The sequence below is a fragment of the Chionomys nivalis genome, chromosome 6 (genome assembly GCF_950005125.1).
Source record: "Chionomys nivalis chromosome 6, mChiNiv1.1, whole genome shotgun sequence".
Lineage (NCBI taxonomy): Eukaryota > Metazoa > Chordata > Mammalia > Rodentia > Cricetidae > Chionomys > Chionomys nivalis.
In genome coordinates, this window is record NC_080091.1 from 17,287,018 (window position 1) to 17,313,309 (window position 26,292).

A 26,292-nucleotide genomic window follows, 5' to 3' on the forward strand; every position below is an offset into this window, starting at 1 on the left:
CAGAACAGGTTCAACTAAAACAAAATTTTCAGGAGATCATAAAGCAAGTATTTTGGAACACTTCTATAAATGATCAAAGACCAGGGGCTGGAGAGATGGCTCAGTGATTAAGAGCATTGCCTGCTCTTCCAAAGGTCCTGAGTTCAATTCCTGGCAACCACATGGTGGCTCACAACCATCTGTAATGAGGTCTGGTGCCCTCTTCTGGCCTGCAGACATATACACAGACAGAATATTGTATACATAATAAATAAATATTTTAAAAAATGATCAAAGACCAAAATAAATACAAATCAATGGCATTGAAACAGAGTGTTTCTTAGACACTTATGCACATGTAACAATGATTTCACCAGAATTTTAGCATCTGGAATGGCCTCTTCAAGAGATAAATGTTCAGCCTCAAGGGATTGGAACTTTATCTCAGGTAAAATAAAGTATAAGATGGATCAAGTAGAGAAACCCTGTCTCGAAAAACAAAAACAACAAAAAACAAACAAACAAACAAAAAAAGATGGATCAAGTATATAGGACCAAAAGGACATATAGGAAAATTAAAACTATATATGGCTAACATAGTAATGAATATATGAGAATGTGATTTGTTGTAGCAATGGAAAACAAAGACTAACATTCCTCCATTATCAGAAACAAACCATAAATTAATATATGTTTCTGAGAAAAGTATTACAAGGTACGAAGAACTAATTGGATTCTCCTTCATATAATAAAGGGAACACCAATTTCTAGATCACCCACATTCTATACTGATGCAAATAAATCAAGAAAGGCAGGTTATAAATCAGGAAAATTAAGTAAAGTGGCTCAAAACCCTTATGATTCAGTTCAGAAAGCAGAATTATAAGATGTGTTATAAGGTTTTCCAGAAACTCTTTATATAGTTACTGAATCTCAATATGAAGAAAGTGTTGTTATAAGTATTGAAATTTCTGAACTTATTCCAGTTGATTCAGAATTAACTTTGTTATTTATTTGGCTACAAGTAATCAGAAATAGAAATTATCCTTTGTATATAACACACATTAGATCCCATACAGTTCTACCAGGTCATCTTGAACAAGTTAATGTTGGAATTGATCAGTTATTGGTAGGAAATGTGTTAGAAGACTCATAATTTCATTAGAAACACCATTTTAAAAGCAGGATATGAAGAAAAATTTTTCTATCAGTTGAAAACAAGCCAAAAAATTATAAGTAAATACCCTACTTATTCTCTGTACCTGTAAGAAGTAACCCAAAAGGTACTCAAAGAAATGAAATTTGGCAAAAGAATGTGTTTCATTTTGAAGAATTTGAAAAATTAAAGTATGTGTACCATACCATAGATTCAGCATTTCAATAGGCAACTGTTTTAAGTTCTTGAAAAGTTGATTCTATAATTACATATTTATTAGAAGTCATGGCCATTATTGAAATATTTGTACAAATTAAGACTGGCAATGCTCCAGCACATGTCTCTAGAGAAATAAAACAGTTTTCTTCATATTACAACATAAAGCATTTTACAGGTATACCACACCACCCTACAGGACAAGCAGTTATAGAAGCAAATATAATTAATAAAAAGAAAGGGGTAATACGAACTCCCAAGATATGGATTACACAGTACTTTACTAAGTTTGTTTAAATATTAATGAAAAAGGAACAACAAATGTAGAGAGACATTTGATGATTGAAAAAAATTGCTGAATTAAATCAACCTATATATTTTAAAGATGTGTTGACCTTAAATGGAAACAAGGATATGTATTACATTGGAGAAGAGGTTTTGCTTTTATTTCTATAAGAGAAGAAAAGCTATGGATACCATCAAGATTGATAAAGATTAGATTAGGAAAGGAAAGGCCTCTTGATTAGGAGAGGTGATAGTTCATCAAACAGCATGGATACTGAATCTACACTAACTTATAAGACCAATAAATATCTTTGATTAACAGGTAAAAACAGATTTTTACTATTAAAAGATAATATTTTTCATTTGCCAAAAGACATTTTGCCTTAACAAAGATATAACCTAAGAAAAAAAGGAACTCTCCAATGTTAGAGTTTGGAAAGAATTTTGGTTTTGTCTTTCCAGGAGAATAAAATCATCCAACTCAGAAATCTGAATAATAGACAAATAATACATCTTTAGAAAGACAAATCATCCAAAGAAAAATGTTCCAAAATAGAGTAAAATTGGCCCAATAATATACCCCATTTCCAAACAGGTAAAATTTCATAAATCTTCCCAAGTATTTGTTTCTGCTATTCTCCATAAACATAAAAGACAAATGGTCTTTATGTAGTCCCAGTTCATTTAAAAATTAAAGCTAACTTTGGAGTTGGAGCACAGCTCTCTCCTTCTCTAAATCCAAGCATGCTCGTTAAGGGGAAATCCAAAATCTCTGTCTTATGTCAGAGGAAACACCTGGTGTGGAATAAAAGAAAAACCAAAATTAAGGGACTATTGTATTGCCACTAATCAAATAATTGTTTGGTTTCATTTTTAATCTTCAAAACTTTTCTTAAGATATAAATATTATCCCCAAATTTGTAAGATTAATATATATATATGCATATACATACATATATTTAAATTTTCTGTCATGATATAAATGGTCATATAGAGTATTGACTAACTCTAGAAATAGTCTTCATCTAGCTTCCTGTGTGTGATTTGGGCTTGAGTTTGGAGCAGGTAAGTAGGAATTAAGTCTTTGTACACCAGATATACTTAATAGATTGTGGTTCTTTAAACTCTCTGAGATCTGATGCATGTAACAGTTAAAATGTTTACGTATTCTACAGTGAACAGTAAGCATTCCTAATAGTGGCCTTTGAAGTCTCCAAAAGAAAGATGGGGCCACAAAATGATGATTCCACCTGGTCTGTATTAACACCAGTACGCTGACAAACTATAAACTGCTCAAAACAATTTCAAGGTGGTTAGCTGATATGGTCCATCCTTAACAGAATTCTCCAGCCAGGACTTCAGATAAGCCCTTCACTTTCCTAATCTTTGGATAACCAATGTTACAGCAAGTTTTCCCAGGACTTGACCATGATCTCAATCTTATTAGGGTCCCCTAAAGATAAAGTTGCCCATAAACAACAGGAAGTAATTTTAAGAATATGGCATCCACATGCCCAAGAGTTAGGGTGGGTGGTTTTTAGTCACTGCATGGGTTATGAATGCTTATTGTCATTTATGGGGTGCTAGTTACAAACTGTTACTGATCATGGTAAGAAAGGAAACTAAACGAGGGAGGCTGGAATCAAGCATGTCCTTCTGAGAGAAAAAAAGGGGGATATGGAAAGGATAGGATAAAATGGTAGATTATTGGATCTACTTTAAAAAGCAACTCAAATTAATCTCAAATGTTTTACATTGGTATAGATATTTGTATACAAAAATATTATTTTTATGAGAACATACTCTACATATGTTCTTACTCATGTGTGTGTGTGTTCCTACTCTTCTTTAAGGTATTTTTGTATATTGATAGAAACTTAAGGTTACTTTTGTTATACTATATATATATATATATATATATATATATATATATATATATAATATGTTTCTACTCTTGTTTAAGGTATTGTGCCTATGCAGCCTATTTTAAAATGTAAAGAAATACAAGTTAGTAGTTAGTCATTGATAAAAATCAAATCTGAGTTATGTTATGCATGTTTACACGGTTAAACAGAGATATATTTTAGATAAATGTTCTTCAAACACTTCAGGGATATACAGATTATGGCATTTAAGCTGTTTTCATAACCTAAGGTTTTTCATGACAATGAGGCACGTTTGCACCTGGCTGATGCGGGAGAATTGTCTGTATTCTGTCAATCTCAATCATGTTATAAATAAACGCTGATTGGCCAGGCAGGAAGTATAGGCAGGAAAACCAGACAGGAAACAGAGGTGATGCAATGAGAACAAGAGAATTCTGGGAAGGAGGAAGGTGATTCCTCCCATTCCAGCCCAGTCCTGCGCAGACCACCACCAAGGAAGCAGGATGTGACCTGCCAGCTGAAAAGGATACCTAGCCATATGGCAAAAATAGATCAGAATAACGGGTTAATATAGGCTACAAGAGCTAATAAGTAGTCTGAGTTAATGGGCCAATCAGCTTATAACTTATAGAGTTCTCTGTGTGATTTTCTTTGGGGCTGGCCGGCTGTAGGGTACCAGGCAGGAGAGAAACCCCAACAACCAGGCCCCATTCATGTTACACCTGGCAGCACCAATTTACTTCCAAAACAGATGATGGGCATAAAAGAACTTCCACATGGAGTTTGTTTTCAATGTGACAAAGTTAGCTACTGGACAAAAAAACTTCCCTTGCTCCGACTAATGACAATATGTTGTCCAAATTGGATGAGCAGGACACAAAAGAAGGCAACTGCCAAACTTTGCCATGACAAGGTATGACAGTCCTTCAAATTTCCGACTTTGTAGAAACGTCTGTCCCATATACTAGGCCTGTGGGCCAAAGATAGATGCATCAACATTACATAGGAACCTTGGGTGACTGTCCAGGTACCCAGCTATTTCTTTTATTTCTATAGTTTTGAAGTTGTTTGCTTTGCTCTTTCGGTTACTTGAGTAATAATACATCCTTCGCAGGTCTCTGATGAAGGTGAAGACAAGTTAGTTATAGTTATAATTTTCCTTGCTACCAAATTAAGAAGAAAAAAAAAACTCACAGAAGAAGTAAAAATTGTATAGGTTAATAGACATAAAAGCTTAAATTGTTTCTCTAAGAAAATATTTTGAGGTTTAAAATAATAGTTTGGGGTTGGTAAATCAAGTTAGGATAGGAAGTAAATTAGACACAAAACACTGGACTCACCAAGATAGGATAGATATTAAAGTAGTTTCTTTAAATTTGCCAAATACAAATGGACTGGACATTGTGATTGTAATCCTTACTTGATAATTGTTCTGAATGTATATAGTTTTTTTTTTTTTTTTTTTTTTGGTTTTTCGAGACAGGGTTTCTCTGTGGCTTTGGAGCCTGTCCTGGAACTAGCTCTGTAGACCAGGCTGGTCTCGAACTCACAGAGATCCGCCTGCCTCTGCCTCCCGAGTGCTGGGATTAAAGGCGTGCGCCACCATCTCCCGGCTTGAATGTATATAGTTTTATTGTGTTGGGAGTTTAAACCTTTCCTTTTTATTTAGACATAAAGGGGAAACTATTAGGGGATATTCAATCACACTATGAAACCCACGTTTGTATTTGCATTGATTAAAAAAAATACCTTGGATCAGGAGGCTGAGTTAGCAACTAGTTGAGAGGAAGTAATCATAGAGCATCAGAAGGCATCCAGAAGAGAGAGAGAGTGACAGGAAGTAGGAGGAAGGGCATTTAGAATGGTGTGGCCTTTTCTGGTTTGGCAGAACAAAAGCACAGGTATTTTGGAGAGGGCAGAAAGGAGAGAGGGTTAGCTAGTCGCTTCAAAGCCTCACTGAGCTCATAGGTTTTGACCCCAGCATTTGAATCTCAAGTCTTGATTTTAAATAGAATGATAGAGATTTAATTAAAGCTGCCTTTAGCAGCAAAGACAAGTCCAGTGCCTCCAGGAACAGAATTCCCCCCAGGCTGTGGCCTGAGAAGCTCGGCTGCTATAGAGAAGCAGACTGGTAACTGCAGAGTGGTAATAGCTGGCTGAAATAGCATGAGATTAAGGTGTAGCCATTGTGCCAAAATTAAAACAACATTGGAGGTCATCCTGATCTACACAGGATACTACAGGAAAACCAAGGTTACACAGAGAAATCCTGTCTTGAAAAAAAAAAAAAAAAAACCACAAATAATTAAATAAATAAGTAAAAAGAAAGAAAGAAAGAAAGTCTGGATTTTCCAAACTACATCCTTTCTGGCCCACCACCATTCCCTCTAGTCTGTAAAACTCCATTCCCACCCCATATCCTCTCTTAGTAGCAAAGTCGTCTTCGCAACTGTCCTTCTGCCGATAGCATTCTCACCAATACTTCCCATCTCTTGCTGCCAACTCGGTCTCTTATTAATTATACGTTTACTGTGGTGCTTCCTAGTTTATCCTTCGTATATTTTCTCCTCAAGGCATTAAGCTGCCTAAGCACAAATCAGCTTCAGAGCTCCATGATTCTTCCTTCCAGATCCACCTATCTTTTCTACACAGCAATTTGTAATACTCAATTTCCTTTTTCCTCACTCATGCATTACAAAACCCAAAGCTACCTCTACCTACGATCAGTCATAAAATCCTTGTGTTTCTACTCTTAAACAGCGCTGGTTTCTTTTACTCACAGGTACTGAAAAGCAGAACTGAGGTGTGTGCCCTACCTTTTGAGGAGCTGTTTCTGAGACAGGCAATTTTACTGACACTGCATACCAGGACAAACATGACAGAATGGTTCTTCCCAAATTATAAGACTAGCATGTGCAATAAATATCACAGGAACGCTTCGGAAGTCTTCTAATCCTTCTCAATGTCCCCTTAAATCCCTACTCAGAATTTGTTGGGGAAGTATACACAATGGCTGTTTACTGCCTTTGATAAAAACAAAAAAAGAATTTCTGTGTTTTCTTTGAAAAGTCACCGAGCAGTGGTTTGCAAAGAACAAACTGCTTTGGAAGAAGCAAAAACGTTCTGGGGACAGTGGCTCTATCTTGATAAATACTTCAAGCAAAACTCTCGTGAGCAGAACCATCTGACATCAGGCCACCTGCTCCACTAACACACGGATGGAAGAAAACGCCACTTCACCTTGCATTCTTCAGCTGCCGATCTTTAGGCAGTACTATCCTAAGGTGAAAGTCGCTTCCCTGTGGAAGAGAAAGGTATAAATTTACTGCTTTCACTTAATTCTGAAAATTTAAAGTCACACAAAACATACCGTCATATATAAATATTGTCCTATATATATATAAAGAATATCAAGTTTCGTTAAATTTTTAAACTTTAAAAATATAAGCAACTATACACACACACATACACACACGGGAAAACACAGAACATTATGATAGGACCTGGATTTTTAAAGAAAAATATATAAGAAAAAGAAATATTATGAAATTGTTAGTAAACATAAAAAATTATTTCTTAAAGTATAATTTCACTAAACATAATATTGCTTCAAGTTGCTATGGATGAGGAAAAAAATAATTTACCATATAATTCAGTTTGCAATTTCTATGTTTTAATAGAATGCAAATACAGTGTTATATAACCTCAGCATTTAGACATAACATAATTTTAGGGGCTGGAGAGATGTCTCAGCTGGTCAACAGCCTCCTGCACAAGCATTAAGATCTAAGTTCAAATCCTAGCACCCACATAAGAAGCCTGTAACCCCAGGGCTGTGTATGTGAAAGTAGGAGGATCTCTGGGGCTTGCTGGCCTCCAGTCTAGCTCCAAGTTTAATAAAGACCATGTCTCAAAATAGCAGACAATGACAGAACAGGACAGTCACTGTCCTCTGCAACATAAACATGTTCATGAGCATGCATACATGTGCATACCACACACATAAACACACCAAAGCAGATAGGTACACTACCACATACATGTGTGTGTGCGCATATAGACACACACACACTTCAACCATGCACTTGTGAAACAATTTATATAGTTAAACTTCAATAAGTAAAAAAGTAGTATATTAATTTTTTTAATTTAAATATTTATTAGTTATACAAAATTTCTCGCAAGAGTATACAGCAAGGAAAATACGAGTCTCTGAAAAAAATGCATTTGGTTTTACTTTCTTTCAAAAGTAACTAGATAAGCAGTTTAAACTTTGTAGCTTAAATAGGATGATACATGTGAAATCTGAGCAAAAACAAGCAGGAAAAGACAAACAGAAATGTAATCTTTTACTCCAACAATATAAAATGAAAAGAGTAATAAAATTCTTGAAAAACAATTACCATGTGGAATTTTAGCAGACTCCCTCCAAGCAGATTCGAAAACAGAGGAACACAATTAAATGTACCCCATAACCTTTACTTTCATGGTAATATTACAGTTCTGACTTTCATTACATTTAAATGTCCTTTAAAAAATGAAACAAAATGTACTACTGACCTTTTCAAAAGGTCAAGTAACAATAATTCACTATTTCATTAAAGCACTAACAGGTATTATGTAGTAACTTTCGCCTAACTTCAGAGGCACCCCACACATAGGGCTGAGCGCGAGATGAAATGCACATTGTACAGGGAAGCAGTAAAAGCAATTCAGCTTTACCTGGAAGAATAAAAGTCAAAGTCCCAGATTTGGGAAATCCAGTCACTGTAAAAGGTCAAGTGGGCCAATACTTGACTTTTCCAAAAATATGTGTGTGTGTGTGCGTGCACACACACACACACACAACTAGACTTTCTGTACTTAAAGCAACTAAGTAGTAATGTTCTTTCTCAAAAGCAGATTTTTGAGCTTCCGGACAACAAAAGCACAGTGAGTTGTCTAGTCCTGAAAGTCCTGACACATCCTACCAAAAACTAGAGTGGTTAATCATACAAACAAGAAAAAAAAATAAAAATAAAAAAACCGACAAAAATCCCACGTTTGCAACCAGAAGCCAGAGAACACAATAAATTTGTAATTACTCAGAAAGAAATCACTTCTGAGTAGAGCTCCTTCTGGGGCCAACAGCAGAGAGTCAGGAGTATCATTAAAATAAACCAATATCAAAGAAGAAAGAATGAGGGGATTGGTGTTAGGTGCAAAAATCATAACAAAGAATTCTGGAAGGACAGAGCAGTGATGATAAATAAGAGAGCTAATAAGAACCAAATACTCAAGGAGAGGGGGCAATGGGCAGCCATGGATTGTGCTCTTAGCACTCAGACAGAGGAGGATCACGAGCTGGAGGCTTGTCTGGCGCACACAGTGAGATACTATTCTAAAGAAGGGAAGAGAAAGCCAAGAAGATGTCTGAAAACATTTCACAGTAGGAAGAAGATTGGGTAGAAACACCCTCTGGAAACTGCACATCAGAAAGAAAGAAATAACAATGGGAAACTTAAACTTTGATGACAAAAATAATAGCCCACCACATATCACCACTCCCGCTTCCCCCCAAAATAGGATCCATTAAATAGACTGCACTTTCCTTCACCAACAGAAGAGGGTGTTCTTGAATCAGAAATTTCACAAGCTATTGCAAACAGCAAAACACTCACAAGCTGTGTCCCTAGCCTAAAGGTGTTACAACACACAGGCCGTGAGATGCAAAGTATCTCAGGTGATGGTAGACCCCAGGAGAACAGAACCCAGGAACACTCTAATTAGAACAAGGACTAGAGTGTCAGGAAATGAACATTTCAAGACCGAGATGTCTAAAAAACCAAGGCCAGAAACTGAAGGAAGCAATGGACTTACTGACTAAACTCAGAAAGGAAATTAAACAAATCAAAATGACATTACAATGAGAGTAAGTTCAAAGATGCCAAAGGAAGAACAGGGTAGGACAGAACTTCTTAACAGTGGAAGAAAAGCAAGAAAAATGCCAAATGACCATGAAAAAAATAAAAATAAAGATGAGTGGGAAACACCAGAGAAAGTCCAATATACACACAATAGGAGCCACTGAAAGGGTGTTTACAATCATAGCTGAACTCCACTTTCCCAAAGTCACCACACTAAAATGGGCAAGTTTACATGAGAGGAATGAGTCACAATAACCCAGTCTGAAAAAAAAAAAAATATCAGAATTTAAAAATAAGGAGAAGGGGCCAGACAGATGACTCACTGGGTAAGGAATACGCCATCAAGCCTGGTGAGTTGCATTCCTTCTACTCACATGGTGAAGGAGTGAACCACCTCCCTCTTATCCCCTGATCCCCAGATTCAACTGTAGCTAGCATGTACCTGCATAATGCTCATACACACTAATGCACATGCACACACATGCACACACATATGCACATACACACATGTATGCACATCCATACAAAATAAATAATGCAATTTTAAGGGAAAAGCTTAAAACCGAGGCTTCTAGGGAAGTAATGAAAGCTAGGAGACATACACATAGAGTATGCAAAACAATTTAGTTTTGGAAGGAGGAGGCTGAGAACAGATTTGCACACACTACACAGCTTCTACTACAGAACTAACTCCCCAACCTAGTCTACAAAGGAATCTTCCAGCTCACTCAGTCCTGGCACAATCCAACCAACCAACGGAGAAATCCTTGTCATACAAGAGCCATTAAATACAGTACCTAGAAAAGTATTGCTCCACGAACACAGCCAAATTAATCTCTGCTCGTGTTTAACAAAAATAAAAGGAAACCTTAAAACAGTTGGATTCTCTTCAAGTGACAACTACCGCTGACAAGAAAAAGCATTCATAGGGGCATACTAACAAAGCACATAACACGTTCAGAGGAGAAAAATAAGGCCCACGATGGGGAGAAAAATCAAGAGACACAAATACAAAACAGCACAGATTGTGAAATCCGGGGAACTAGTTGCCCTCTCATGGTGCCACTCACACACATCATGAGATCGGGAACTGAGCCCTCTGGCCAAGAGCTGTGTGAATAATCTTGAAAGCAGCTTCTCTGCCACTATTTAACTTTCAGACAGTCAAGTCCTGGCAAGCATCTTTTTTTGGCATCTCAGGAGAGACCCTGAGCAGGACACCCACCAAGGTGCTTCCAAACCCTTGATCTGCAGAAACGCATAATTAGTCTGCCCTTTTGTTTTAAGGGTCAGAAACATGAAGGGCAAGAGGTAACCAGTATGAAGTCAGCAGCACAGGCCCTAAGGCCATCAGCTGAAAGGGTGGCAAGCGCTGGGAACCTAAGAACTGAAGTTGGGTTCCTGAGAGCCCAGATTAAACCCACCTACAATCTCAGTTCTCCCCAGGCAAGCACAAAGGACCTCAGGGACAAGATGGCTAATGAGACTCACTGGAATTAGCAAGAGACCCTACCGTAATAAGCAATGTGAAGACCTATGGAAGCAAGCATCCAGTGTGAACTTCTGACCTCCTACACACATACACTCACAGAGAGAGAGAGTTAATTCCTTGACTCACCCAAACTACCAAAGCTCATGCAAGAGAAAAAAAAGCCTAATAATAGGGAAAACATCTTTCATCTATTCACAAATAACTCATTCACATAAAACTGGCTGCTCCGGCAGCAAAAATGTATCCATAAGTTCCACAAATGGATGGTTTATTCATGATACTAATTGTGGTGTAGCAAAACTAAAAGTTCTAACGAAGACGGAAATTAGAAAATGTAGAAACGTTTCCATTTAACTTAACCTGAATGAAGAACTACAAGTAAAACTTCTACAAGCTCCAGAAAAGAGTGACGAAACACTACACGTAAGCCATCTACACGATTCTTTCATAAGAGCAAGATGAGGGAAAGCAACGCCAAAGGCAACAGCTTGGAAACCCACAGAAGCTGTGCTGTCGCTGGCTGATTTGGGACAGTGCAAACAAAACAAAGGAAGTAACAGTCACAATCACACAGTCAGTCAAAGAGAAGTAAGATGGGAGAGCTATCCCTTCTAGCAAAGTGCCAGCTGATAGATGGAAAAGGCATGGCAGAGTTGGGAAAGGCACAGCAGAGTTGGGAAAGGCATGGCAGAGATGGGAAAGGCATGGCAGAGATGGGAAAGTCATGGCAGAGATGGGAAAGGCACGGCAGAGTTGGGAAAGTCATGGCAGAGTTGGGAAAGGCATGGCAGAGACGGGAAAGGCATGGCAGAGTTGGGAAAGGCACAGCAGAGTTGGGAAAGGCATGGCAGAGATGGGAAAGGCATGGCAGAGATGGGAAAGGCATGGCAGAGTTGGGAAAGCCATGGCAGAGTTGGGAAAGGCATGGCAGAGACGGGAAAGGCATGGCAGAGTTGGGAACGGCATGGCAGAGACGGGAAAGGCATGGCAGAGTTGGGAACGGCATGGCAGAGAGGGGAACGGCATGGCAGAGACGGGAAAGGCATGGCAGAGACGGGAAAGGCATGAGAGTAGTGGGAACGGCATGAGTGGTGGAGAAGGCATAAGAGTGTTGGGAAATAATCATTTGCCACCAATCACTATTATTAACTAACTGGAACCAAGAGTCAAGAACCAAAACACTATGGTAGGTGTGTGAATGTGTAATGGATTAAAGAACCTCACACACAAAAAAGTACTTCTTAATTAGAAAAGAAAATCTGGCAGAAGTCACTCTAGTCTGGTGACTGATTTATGAATATCAGATTTGGGAATTCGAGGGGAACACAGCACTCTCTGAGGTGCCCCTGCCCAAATGCATTTCCAGAATTTAATGGTGAGAAAACATCAAACTTAATAAGCGGAAGGCTTAAAAATAAAAATTCAAGTTAATAAAAACAGACTAAAACGCCTCAAAAATAAAGAGATAAGAATTGAAGACACCCGGGAAAATTACATCAGATAGCAATTTTAGTAAGCATACTGAAGCTAGGGCTGAATGGACTCTTGCTTTTATGAAATGAATGCTAAATTGTTCAGAGATAAAGAAGCATATGTCTATGATTTAATCTCAAGGGGTAAAGAAAACGTGTGTATGGAACCAGCCACAATCACACTTTGGATAAAACCGGTTATGCTGGATAGTTTTTAGACATTATTCCAGACTTAAAGGAATATAAAAATGAGAAATTGCCTACAGCAAAGGCTAATTTATTTCCAGTCGAATCTGATGGCTGTGACGGTTTCCTAAAGTACATGTGTCATAAAACTCTTGCTCTGCCCGTCCTGTCCCACATTTGCCTGGTCCAGGGTCAACCTCCAACACCGCACACAAAACAAAACGTGAACTTTCCTGAATGTCTCTGTGAAACTGGAAAACAGTCTAACTTGATATTTCAATAACTAAGCAAGAAGAGGTGGATTTTCCTTCTATGACAATAAAATAAAACTTCTCTCTTTTGAGATGTTCACATGGTTTTGAAAACACATTAAAAAAAAAAAAAAAAAAGCCCAAGCTTCCTGTGTGTTCACTCACCACACAACATTTTCTCAACTCCCAGTAATGCTTAGGGACCAGGAAAAGTTTCACTCTGCAGCAGACCTGATAATGTGCTCAATATTCTAGAGACTGCTTTAATAAGGAGACCTCAGCACACATGGCAATTATGACTCCTGTCACTCAGGGCAGAATTACACGCAGTTGAGTTTAGTATTTAGAGGAGACGTCTATACTCGAAATCCTAATTTGTTATACCATGGAGAGGCGGGAAATGAGATTGTTTTTTAAATCAGCCAGTTTCCAGGTTATCTGATGCCATCACGGCCTCTCTAAATTTCCCAGGATTTGATTTCAACTACAAAATGATGGGTTTGAGATTTAAAAAAAAAAAAATTCTACTTAATAATGAACCCAGAGCACTCAAAGTCGTGTGGTGTGTGTAGTAAGAGAACTCCGGAAAGGGCTCAGCCAAGGAAACCCGCCGCACCTCCCCGCCCACCTCGGGCCCGGACCTACGAGCCGCCCCGCCCTCCCGCCTGCGCCGGCCCCGCCCACAGCGACCGCGCAAGCGCTCTGACTCCGCGCTGCTTCCCGGCCAGGCTTCCCCCGAGCCAGCCGCGGAGCTCTGGGGTCGGGCTGCGCAGCGAGTGACAGGCTCCGGCGCGAGAGAATGACCCCGCGGGGTACCTGAGCCGAAATGAATCCCTCATACACTGTTTTCTCCCGGTTCTGAGGAAGCAGCAGCGGGAAGTGGCGCAACAGGTTAGCGTCTGTCTCCGCCATGGCGCGCAGGGATGGCCGCAGCACATGCGCAGTCTGCGGAGGGAGGGGGCGGGAACCAGCATTGGCGGGAAGAGTTTGGTGACTTCCCGCGGTGGTGGCTTCCTCTGGCCTGGACGGTTCAGTTGGGTCAACTAGTCCAAAGGAGACCATAGGTCTGACTGGTCAGGATTATTCTGGCCTTGACTCTGAGAAAACAAAACGACAAAACCCTCCTGTTGATTTTCTTGAAGACTGCTGCAACTCCAGAACCGACCTTCCCGGGAGAGCTTCTATGGTGTGCACACAGCATACTGCCTTTATCCTGAACCTGTCTCATCATCCCTCCTGTTCTGTTAGCTCCAGCATACCCCCAAAATACCCTTCAACCGACAGCATATATAAATAAACTGTAGCACAGACATTAATACATGATGTATTGAGTGCTGGTTCAGTGGCGTACTGTGTTTAATTGGATATATCTGAAAGACCTGCATATAAATTAAGGGAGATTCAGTTTAACCCTGAGTCGGTTCTGATGCTCTGCACCCACCAGTACGGCGAAAACACGAAAGAGATTGATGATGGATTTAGTGAACTCTCCTATACATTTTGCTAACTTAAGAATGGTTGTTACTAAGCCGGGCGGTGGTGGCGCACGCCTTTAATCCCAGCACTCAGGAGGCAGAGGCAGGCGGATCTCTGTGAGTTCGAGGCCAGCCTGGCCTACAAGAGCTAGTTCCAGGACAGGCACCCTGTCTCGAAAAACCAAAAAAAAAAAAAAAAAAAAAAGGTTGTTACTCATTCCCTTTTAATAAGTGTTGATTTTTAAAACTTAATAGTTATCATACAATAATTTGGTATTACAATAAGTCACTTTTGATCCCTACTATTTTTAAGATATCACTGTGATGATGGAAATTAGAAAATAATCCCACACTAGTTCAGATTTACTTATAATAAAGGGTTATTTATTTAGGGGAGACTCACAGATTACTGTCCTAGACTACAGTCCTCTGCATAAACAGGAAACAGAAATTGAGTCTAGCAGCCGGAAGCGGAAGCATTGCAGCTGCATTTATAGTGTGAGTCCACGACCAAGTAGGCTGTTATCTTAAAGGCTATGGAGCTGAAGGAGCTCCCACAGCATCACTGTAATATGCCAAAGATTGTGCAAAGATGATAAGATATTCCCCTCTTCTCTCCTATTGCCCTCACTGTAGATCGGATTTAAAAATTTATACTTTGACCAAATGTGACACAGTATCCTGGATGCTTAGAGAAAGCAAGAATGCTGCAACTGTGCTTAGATTAGACTACACAAAAATGGTGGTTCTCAACGTTCCTAATGTTGTGACCCTTTGGTACAGTTCCTCATGATGAGGTCGTAATTATTTCCGTTGCCACTTCATAACTGTAATATTGCTTCTGTAATGAATCACAGGGTAAATATTTTTAGAAATAGAGGTTTTCCAAAGGAGTGACGATCCACAAGTTGAGAACAAATTGCTAAGACTTGCTGGAAATGGAGTTTCGATTGCAGTAGTGTCAGCGTTAACAAACTCTTGTACAATTTATGTTTTACAGCTCTGAGGAGAAAGGTATCCTGGCAGTCAGGCATCAAGGAATACCACAAACTCATACCACACAGCAAACCTCGCAAGATATTTATTGCAAAGACACTAGAGGGTGGCTGCCTCTGATTGAGTGAGAAGCAGCAGGGAACTGAGTAGGAGATAGGCTTGTATAGGGTTTCTTTTGGGTAGATTTTTCCAGGATGAAGAATTCCAATGAAAGAATGGGTGACATTTTAAGACTTGAGCTTTGGACAAGGGATTGGTGGGCTTTTAAAACTCAGAAGTGAGCTTGTACTTCTTTAACCCACAATTTAAGAAAACACAAACTTACCCCCAATGGATTCAGAACATACCACCTTGGCATTTGCATAAACAACAAAATCTAGGTCAATTAAATCATCTCTGGCCCCGGTCCTGAAACACTCACACCAGCTGCCCTTCTTTATACCTAGAATAAAGAAATAACTCTATCTCTGGAGATTCAGGGACATGGGAAAGAAGTTGCACATGAACTGCTAAAATTGTCCCAGTTTGTAGATCATACCCCCTTAGGATAGTCATGTTGTCTCATAAAAAAAATTAGAGGTTTCCATATTGCTTTGAGTCTCAATTTATTAGGTTTTTATGTTGTGTAACTGGTATTAAATGAATTTTTATACTTTTCTCTTAATTTGTCTGTCATATACATACTATTTGGGGGGGGGGTGTTCCTTATCTATAATTTTAACCCAGTATTAGTATCTCAAATCTTCCTAAAGTGTCTGCAATACAATTTTTGTCTCAGTTCATGCTATATAGAAGTTAAAAGCAGAAGAAAAGTTCCTGGAGAACTTGCACAACTTTATAAAGGCTTTGTTTTTGACCATTTCATTTGTTGAGGTGAGATCTTACTGTGATCCTTAATTTAGCAGCTACTAGTCTTTGGGTTAGATATAGTGTGGTTTTATTTGTTGTTTTGCTGTGTACTGGAAATATCCAAGTTTTCTTCATTATTTTTACTAAAGAGTTGTGCTATAGTTTGTAGTAATATGTACATTGACCTAGGATCTGTCTTTATCATGGAGAAATGGGAACATTTGGGTGCTGTTCAACATGAATGGCTATTTTTATAGTGAATAAACTTAAGAGCCACTGAACTTAAACAGGATGCAAAAGAGACTCATATTCTTGAGCACTAGGTGATACTTTCTCATATTCACAGAAGCATTCTCCACTATTTCATTAAAGGCCAGCAAATCTGAGACATGTAGGGAGCGATCCCAGGGACTTAGCACTTGTAAATATTCAATGCCAAACAGGTGAGATAGACCAGACTCTGAAGAAACTTCTGACCTGAAAAATGTAGTCATGAAAGTGCTCGAATTGCTTGTCAGACTTTAATAAGCATCATTCCAGTAGTATTGAAATGATATTGCCTACCATGTAAATGATGGAGAGGTTCATGTAGATTGGTCCAAGGGGAGTCAAGGCCATTTCTTAGCAGCATTTTTCTACCAGGATCCAGTCTGTCTCTAAGGTATCAGGCACTTGTTTGTCAAAGTAACTGGGGGGATGGAATGGGTCTTTTTATCCACAGCCCCATTACTGCTCCTGATGCCTTCTGCTCAGTTCAACAGCCCACTTGAACTGCCAGCCTCAGTTGGTAACCAGATCCCCTCCTCCCACAGGACCATCATGACAGCAACCACTTGTTAAAGCTGCAGTGGACCCCACATACCCCACAGCAATGTCTGCAGTATTCTGGCTAATTTATTTGTTATATGACTCTCAGAAATAAAGATGGGAAGTAAAGATATTTCTCTGTTTTTCACATACCCCTAACTCAAACCTAAAGAATCTCAAATTCTGGTGAGAGGGTCTTTGCAGTGTATTTTAACACCTCTACCAATGATTCCAATGCATGCTGAATTAACATCTGTTCAGTCATTCAACTTGTTGTTTGTTTGTTTATTTCTAGACAGGTTTTCTCTGTGTAACAGCCCTAACTGTCCTGGAACTAGCTCTTGTAGACCAATCTGGCCTCGAACTCACAGAGATCCACCTGCATCTGCCTCCCAAGTGTTGGGATTAAAGGCGTGCACCACCACTGCTCAGCACAACTTTGTTATTAAAAACACTTGGACTGTGCATTATGTGATGGGGATATAGTTAAGGCTGTTCAGCAGTGGGACCATACAAAAATAAGACATGTAATCTCATCAGGTACTTTATGCCTTTTTGGCTAAGACCTGCCATTTTTAGTACTTCAGCCTCTCCCATCACCATGCTTTTTCTGTGGAAATTTTAACCTTACTCCAACTTCTCAAATGCTCTTCATGGGAATTTTCCTCATCTTCTAAAATTGTTTCTGTGCTCAATCGTTTAGTGTATTTCCTGGTTCAGCATTAACTATTTGTTAAGTGTCTTATTCTACACAGGCTGTTATAACAGAAGTACCATAATTTGGGTGGCCTCTGAACCCCAGAAATTTATTTCTGCTTTCATGAAGAAGAGAAAGTGTAGAACCAAGGCTTACATTCTATATTTGATGTCTAGTGGAGAGTTGTCCTCGTGATACTTGTCTTTTCCCTATTATCTTACGTCATGCTAATTGCTGTCACTGTTATATACTAGCCATAGTAGCCAAAGATAGTTGGCTCTTTGCCCCTGAACTCTCATCACTAACTTAATAGGAATTTTTTTTAAAAAAAAATTATTACTAAATATCATCTTATTTTTCAGGAAAACAGCCCTTAGGCATTTTCATGGTAGTTTAATTTCTAAATGAGAACATCCTAAAAATAAATAAATAAATAAACAAAAGCTAGGAAATCTGTTCATTATCAAATAAAACAAAACAAGAATATTTCATTGCCACTATGCTGAGGTATTCTAGACTGAGTGGTAAAAACATGTGTTATCATCAGTTCATACAAGAGACATAGTAAAAATCAACTGCAGAGAATACTTTGTATATTTGACTATCAGAAAACCAAGAAGCTTCTTCTAGCACCATTACTAAGATTTAAATTGTAGATATCGCTCACAAGTTACATGAGGATCCACTCCAAATTTCAAGCTCTTTGAGGCACATGGGTAAGATTTGTATAGTGTGTCACAAAATAGTACTCTTTAAATGTTATGGTCTTGGAAAACTAAATTGCTAACTTAGAAAAACTTAAAAAATACTTTAAAGGCCGGGCGGTGGTGGTGCACGCCTTTAATCCCAGCACTTGGGAGGCAGAGGCAGGCGGATCTCTGTGAGTTCGAGACCAGCCTGGTCTACAAGAGCTAGTTCCAGGACAGGCTCCAAAACCACAGAGAAACCCTGTCTCGAAAAAAACCAAAAAAAAAAAAAATACTTTAAAGGATAAGAAATATAAGTTCTACAATTGTATGCATGGTGGTTTGAATGAGAAGGGCCCCATTCTCATTCTCTGTCTCTCTATTTCTCTCTATCTCTACTGTGGATCAGGACATAGCTCTCAACTACCTCTCCACCACCATGTCTGCATGCATGCCTGCCATGTGCCATGCTCCTGTTGGTATAGACTAAGCCACAGAAACTATAAGCCAGCTCCAATTAAATGTTTTCCTTTATAAGAGTTGCTGTCATCAAGGTGTCTCTTCACATCAATAGAACACTGACTAAGACATTGTATTCACTTTACAGTGTTGATGGCTAACATAAATACACAAATACACAGAATATATTAGTGCTAGTAGTAGTTACTTAGGGAAAGGTAATAAAGAAAAAATGGGGGTGGTGATCAGAAGAGTTCTCACTCCCTTTCTCTGTCTGTCTATCTATCTATCTGTATGTATCTATGTATGTGTGTATGTGTACATCTATATATGTGTGTGTATGTGTGTGTGTGCATGTACATATGTGTATGTATATCCTCTTAGTTTTTGCTATGCTCAGTCACTTAGTATTATATGTTCTGGTACATCATCAGCTATTTACTGAAGGTCTTTTCTAGTATGTATATACATGTATGCATATGTAGCTATGCATACAGAGCAATACATGAGGGTATAATACTAGTGAGGAACAGGATGTGTTTAATCAGGGGAGAGAGAGAACAAGCACCTCTAGCTCTTCTCTGGATCATCTTCACTTACGTTAGCTGAATAGGCATGTTGATGCATTTATATGCCCTGAGATCTTCTTCATGGTTTGGCTTGACCTCATCAAGCACATATGTCCAGCTTTCTCTTCTCTTTGCCCTAGCTCTAGCTCTATTATTATGACTACAGTGGTATGTGTTTGAGCTGCATGCCTTCACTGAGACTTGCCATTAACTCTCCATTTCAGGCCCCAAAGTCCATTGTTCCAAAGGCTCAAGTTCCGAGACTCTTGAATTTTTGTCATATAAGCTTTTCCAGAATTTAGAAATGACAGCAATTTGCTCCGATGTGATTCCACATTTCTTCTTGATTTGAATCACCAAGTATGCCTCCAGGTGGTTGACATCTATGTCTGGGTGATTTAGAATCACCCTCATTTTTACCATAAAAGGACAGATCCTATCAAATGACACATTCAGGTAGGATTTGATCCCCAGCATCTTCTTCAATGCTGAGATGCCCACAGAAAATATTCTGGACCATGCTCAGCAGTTGCATCAGGGAGGCCTGCAGCTCACTAGCTAGCCCCAAATGGTCTACAAAGACCCACCATCCAAAAGATGAGCAGGGCCTTTTTAAACATTTGAAGAATTACCAGCCTTCATACTAAAACAAGATGTTTCTATTCCTTCAGTCATCACTTGTTACCCCCACTGCATGACATCAATATTTGACTTTGTCCCAGGGGCTGATCCTGTTAGTTGCCATCTATGGAAGAAGACAGGATGCCTGCCAGTGACTTCCGTTAGATACATGAGAGATACTGTGTGAGTCTACTGAGAAGAAAAGTGAAGACTATGCTCAAGAAGTAACAAAATTAGGAAAGAATGGAACTACTTAAGGCCTCAAAGACTGGAAAAGCAAAACAATAATAGTCTCTTAAGCACAACACTGTCATAGGTGAAAAAAGAAGGGAGCCTTACAAGATTACAGTGTAAGCTACTGTGTGGCAGGTTACAAAAAAGGTGGAGACAGTTGACAGTTAGGGGTGTTTGGACCCCGTAATTATCAGTCTTTGGATCTCCTTATTACAAAACATTGATTAACTACAAGCAGCACTTTGCTCTTGCCTTTTTTTTCTATTCAGAAATTTAAAAGCAACCCATAAATTGTAATGTAGAGAACAATTTTGCTATTATTTGTCATGTTTAACCTTTGACAACAATACAGTCATGAAAAATAAATTATAAGGCTTACTTTTATGATGGGAGTTTGGCCAGTGACTTTCTGAGAAGATATTCTAGTTTCTAGCACATCAGTCCAATTCTCTTGGAAAAAAACTGTCTTGCTAGGAAAATTTCCCAATAGTGAGTGTGGATCCTCAGCAGGTCTAAATCAGCAGTAACAAATGATTTCTGCTCCATTTTAGACAGACTTGAGGAGCAGTGGCATCCTCATGAAACCCAACTACAAGCAAGAAACCCTATTTTAGGATTAAGAAATGGTAAGAAGGTATGCCGTTCAAAAGACTCTGAAGACTTTTGAATCCCTCTGAAATAGGACAGTCTCGATTATAAGCAAATGTTTCTCAGCAGAGCAAAGAATAATATAGCAAATAGGACTCTTCCAAGAAAAAAGCTGACCCCACACCCAGTGAAAGCCAAATACAATAATGGTGCAAATCTTCTATATTCTTTTGATGAACAACTAGAAGCAATTCCTCTAGAATACTAACACCTAGCCAAAACTAAAATTCAGAAATACATATCACCCCAGAATCTGTCATACTGATTCACAGAGATGCACACATGGAACATCAACAATGTAGAGGCTGCACCAAAGGAGAGAAGTCCACTGGATTAGGAAAGAGCAATTATAAAGGGAAGGATGAAAGATACAGAAAAAAATATCAGTGAAAGAAATGACTCTCTTTTGAAAGGTTCCCAAAGGTTAGTCAATCCAATTTACTCAAAGATTCAATAATAATAACAATAATAATAATAATTCTGGTCCCAAGAAAGTGTATCTGAAGAAAAGAGGTTTGCATACCTTTGATTTTTATTTGGAAAATTGAAGCTGATCAATATTATCTAAAAGCCATACAATCTCTCCAACAGTCCTTGGCATTGGGTTTCCGCCATCATAATCATGATGAATTGTTTTAAGTACTGATGTTTCCAAGCTGTACCCTTGGCATTAGGTCTCAAAGAATGATCTCTGGACCAGTGTCAGCATGACTTAGGAACTTCCACCCCAGAAATAACAAATGTGACTTCTGGCAGGAAGTTTCAGCAATCTTACTTTAAATAAGCATATGTATAGCAAATTTAAGTTGTATTGAAATGATTCTGTTGTAAGCTAAAATTTGACAGTCATCTCTCTCAGCTTGTCTCATATAAATTTTCATACTTGTTACCACTATAAAGACAACTAGGCGATGGTGGCACACACCTTTAATCCATTATGAAATGGATTAAAACAGCCACAGTGTTTGAATTAATCAAGTGAGTATTTGTTCTAACTTAGGTTTTATGATCCCGAACCCAGAAACAGTTGGCTTAACAAATACAAGCTAAATTAATAAATATTATTTCTGGTGCCACCGTTGATCCGGTGCTGCAGTGAGGTGGTTGTCGCCCCTGTTGTGTGTGTGTGAGTGTGTGTGAGTGAGTGAAGGAGCGAGTGAGTGAGTGAGTGAGTGAGTGTGTGAGTGGGGGCACTTGGCTTGTTGTTGTCGGTGACTTCCCCCTTCCCTCCACCCCTCCCCTCCCGGGCCACTGCCACAATGGCTGCTCCCTGGGCCAAGATGACCAGATTGTAGTAATCAGAATTACCCCTCACCTCTGTAAGGATTGGTTTTTGGAAACGCTATCTATCGCTCCTGTTGAAAGACCAGATTCTTGAAGAAGTTTGTTGTGAAAAGGAAAGCGGGGACAGATTTGCAGAATCCTTGGCATGTTTCACGCTTCAGTAATTCCAAAAGTATTTTGTTACATTTTTCTCTTTTTACACAGTTTCAAGGTAGTATTTCCTTTCATTGGACTGATGTATATTTTATGAATTTATACTTATTTTGTTGCAAAGGTTTATATATTGTCACTAATGATTGGGCTGATACTGTAACTTAGTGGTACTTAACAAATTTATACAATCCCTGAGTTCTATCTGCACACACAGACACACATGCACACAATCATGTACACCTACATGCTTACAAATATGCATACTCCCTCATATGCACACTTGCACATACACACACAAAACACACAAAATACCAAAAATAGGACAGAGAGAGGAAAGAAGGAAAGAAGAAAGGGAGGGAAGGATGGAAGGAAGAAAGAAAGAAAGGAAGAAAGGAAAGAAAGAAGGGAGGAAGGAAGGAAAGAAGGAAGGAAATAAGAGAAAACAACACTAAAAATCACTTAAGAATTAGTCATTAGATAAGTGCATAGCATCATAGAGTGCAATAAAGAAACGATTTTAAGGTGGGCATTATGACACACCTACAATTCCAGCATATAAAATCCACAGCAAGATGGTGGAAAGCTCAAGGCCAACCTTGAACTACATCCCTACAAGGCTATATGCCAAACCTTGATTAAGAAATAAGTAAATAATAACAGTAATTTAAAATAATCCATTTTGTATTTAGGAAAAAGGTCATCTGTATACACAGTGATGAAATGTGCTATGAATAAAGTAAGGAAGCAATAAAATTATACTTTGCAACATGAAAGTAAATTGAAAAATATGTAAGATTTGGTAGTATCCTATGTTGGCTCTTTATAGAGACCTTTGCTGAATAACTTGGTTTCTACTTAGTATTATTTATTTCTCTCTGTAGACAGAAGTTGCAAAACATAAATTGTCTATAGTAAGAAAATAGCTGATTTTTATAAAGCTTTTATATTTAGTTGAGCTAACAAAGCAAATTAAAGTTTGTTTCAATATTTTAAAGTGATTTTATTATATATTGTTATTTCAAAATAGAAAAAAATCTTCTGAGTATCTTTGTGGACAAAAGCAATAACACTCTCAGTATTCTTCAAGCTCTTAACCATAAAAAGCCAGTATTAGCAAATATGTGGAGAGACAGATGCAGTCTTACTTCTGATAAGTATGTGTAATCAAAACACTTATTAAAAACTATTTGTTTATGTCCAAAAAAAGGACAAAAATGAACTTCTTTTGAATAAGTACCACACATGAAAATATAATCCCCCCTTCAAATGATCCAAAACAGTTTATAGATATAGAGACAAATTCAAATATTAACAGATTTGAAATACAATGACAAATAAGATAAGAATGGTTTGCTTATAACAACATGATTAGATGTCTAAAAGACATTAAGATATATACATACTGTAGACTATGCTCATTGTTAATAATTAAGCTGATTGGCCAATAGCAGGGAAAAAAAAGATTAGGCAAGACAGCCTAATACAGGGAGAATCCTGTGAGAAAAGAGCAGAGTCAGGACAGTCACTGCAGATGCCAGCCAACCCGCAAGCAAGCAGAACACATAGAATAAAACATAGGAAGCCACATGCCACATGGAAGAATGTAGCTAATAGAAATGGGCTAATTTAAATGTAAGAGCTAGTTAGTGATAAGCCTGAGGTGTCAGCTGAGCATTTATAAGTAATATAGACCTCTGAGTAGTTATTTGAGAACTGGCAGGCGGGACAGGAAACATCCATTTACATACATATGCATATTGCTTTTTCATGTTAAAATTCATGTGAAATACTGATCTGTATAAAACGCAGCACTGAAGAGATCAAAGGAAGTATATATAATTAACTTATACCTCAAGAATAGTGGGACATTTGTCTATATCAAACAAGTTACTTAACAGTAATGTTAATTGCAAACATTTTTAGAAATGTAAATGCTATCAGAATTGAGAATATCTACTGACTCAATGAAACACTTATAAATGAGCAGTGAAAAATCTGAGTTCAGATACTTGACTTGTTTACAAAATAGCTTGAGTTTCTTGCTTACTAGTAAATATGCATCAATCTCTTGCTTACTAAAGAAATATGTAATTTGTTTTTAAGATACCTTATTAACTTTTTCTACTTTCAAAAATTAAGGCATAATTCACACAAAATTTACATTACTTCTGTAATTTTTATTAAATTAAATAATTTATATTTAAAGCAATCTTTTCTCATTTTATATGCCTATCTCACTCCTTCCACCAGGAGTCAACAAAGTCTGACACATCACTTTGAGGCAGGAACAAGGCCCTTCCTTATATTTAGGCTGAGCAAGGTATCCCTCCAAAAAGAATGGGCACCAAGAAGCCAGTTCAAGCAGTCAGGGTAAGTCCTGATTCCACTGCCAGTGGCCACAAAGACTTCCCAAACCACAAATCTGTCACTCACATTTAAAGAATCTAGTTTGGTCCTATGCAGGTTCCCCCGCTGCCAGACAAGAGTCAGTGAGCACCCACTAGCTCAGGTCAGCTGTTTCTATGGGTATCCCCATCATGATCTTGATCCTTTTGCTCATCTTATGTCTCATCCCTCTCTTAGATTGGTCTCCAGAAGTTTAGCCCAGTGATTAGTTGTGGATCTCTGCATCTGCTTCTGTCAGTGGCTGGATGAAGGTTCTATGATGACTAAGATAGTTATCAATCTGATTACATGGAAAGGCCAGTTCAGGCACCCTCTCCACTATTACTTAGGGTCTTAGCTAAGGTCATCCCTGTGGATTCCTGGAATCCTGGAAACCTGTTTGGCAGGTTTCACACTAGCCCCATAATGACTGCCACACTAAGATATTTCTTTCCTTGATCTTCCTTTCTGTTCTTTCCCAATTTCAACCATCTTGTTCCCTCATGTTCTCCCCCCCACTCCCTTTTTCTTTTCCATCTTTCCTCCTCCCTCCTTACACTCCCAATTTTCTCAGGAGATCTTGTCTATTTCCCCTTTCCCGGGGGATCCATGTATGTCTCTCAGGGTTCTTCTTGTTCCACAGCTTCTCCAGGTTCATGGACTATAGGCTGGTTATCCTTTGCTTTACATCTAATATCCTCTTATGAGTAGGAACATACCATGTCTGTCTTTCTGGGTCTGGGTTACCTCACTCGGGATGTTTTTTTTTTTCTAATTGCATCCATTTGCATGCAGATTTCAAGATGCCATTGTTTTTTTTAACACTGTGTAGTACTCCATTGTGTAAAGATACCACATTTTCTTTATCCATTCTTTGGTTGAGGATCACCTAGGTTGTTTCCAGGTTCTGGATATTATGAATAATGTTACTAAAAACATAGTTGTGCAAATGTCCTTGTGGTATGGATCTGCTTCCTTTGGATATATGCCCAAGTGGCATTGCTGGATCTTGAGGTAGATTAATTCCCAATTTTCCGAGAACCCACCATACTAATTTCCAAAGTGACTTGGTTATGCTTACATCTATAGTTTCTATTCATTTACCCAGATTTTCCATTTCCATAATTCCCTTGGTTTGTGTTTTCTTTGTTGACTATTTCAACTTTCAAGTCTTGAACTGTTTGAGCTGTTTGCCTTCATCTGTTTGATTGCTTTTTCTTGGTTTTCTTGGCTTTCTTTAATAGATTTATTCATCTTTTTCCAGTTTTTTTGTTTGTCTTTTCCTCCATTTCTTTAAGGGAATTTTTCATTTCCTCTTTAAGGGTCTCTATCTTCTTCAGAAAGTTATATTTAAAGAGGTTTTATTCTGCTTCTGAGTTAGGCTGCTTAGGTCTTCCTTTTATAGGACCTCTAGGTTCAGGTGTTGCCAAATATAATCTCCCAGGTCTCCAGGGCTTCGCTGGGTGGGGGTTGGGGTGAGTAACTCTGGGGGCTAGGTTCTTCAGTGCTGGTTACTCCAACTGTGAACCCAGACACTCACTTCTCCAGGGGCAGCCACAGCCAAGGCTCTGGTGGTCAGAGATGCTGTGGGGAATAGCTG

General features: G+C 38.5%; 1 protein-coding gene across 2 annotated transcripts in view; it reads right to left on the minus strand.

Moving 5' to 3' along the window:
* Positions 1-13,760, minus strand: part of Fancl (FA complementation group L) — a 77,827-nt gene extending 64,067 nt beyond the window's left edge. The window contains exons 1-2 of one of the 2 annotated variants that reach the window (XM_057772367.1): positions 13,646-13,760; positions 6,763-6,821 (exon numbers count right to left, since the gene is read on the minus strand). In XM_057772367.1, the coding sequence (XP_057628350.1) occupies positions 6,763-6,821; positions 13,646-13,741 (155 nt within the window). In that variant the 5' untranslated portion in view covers positions 13,742-13,760. The remainder of the gene's footprint in view (positions 1-6,762; positions 6,822-13,645) is intronic. The other variant, XM_057772368.1, reaches the window with a different exon arrangement.
* Positions 13,761-26,292: the final 12,532 nt, after the last annotated feature.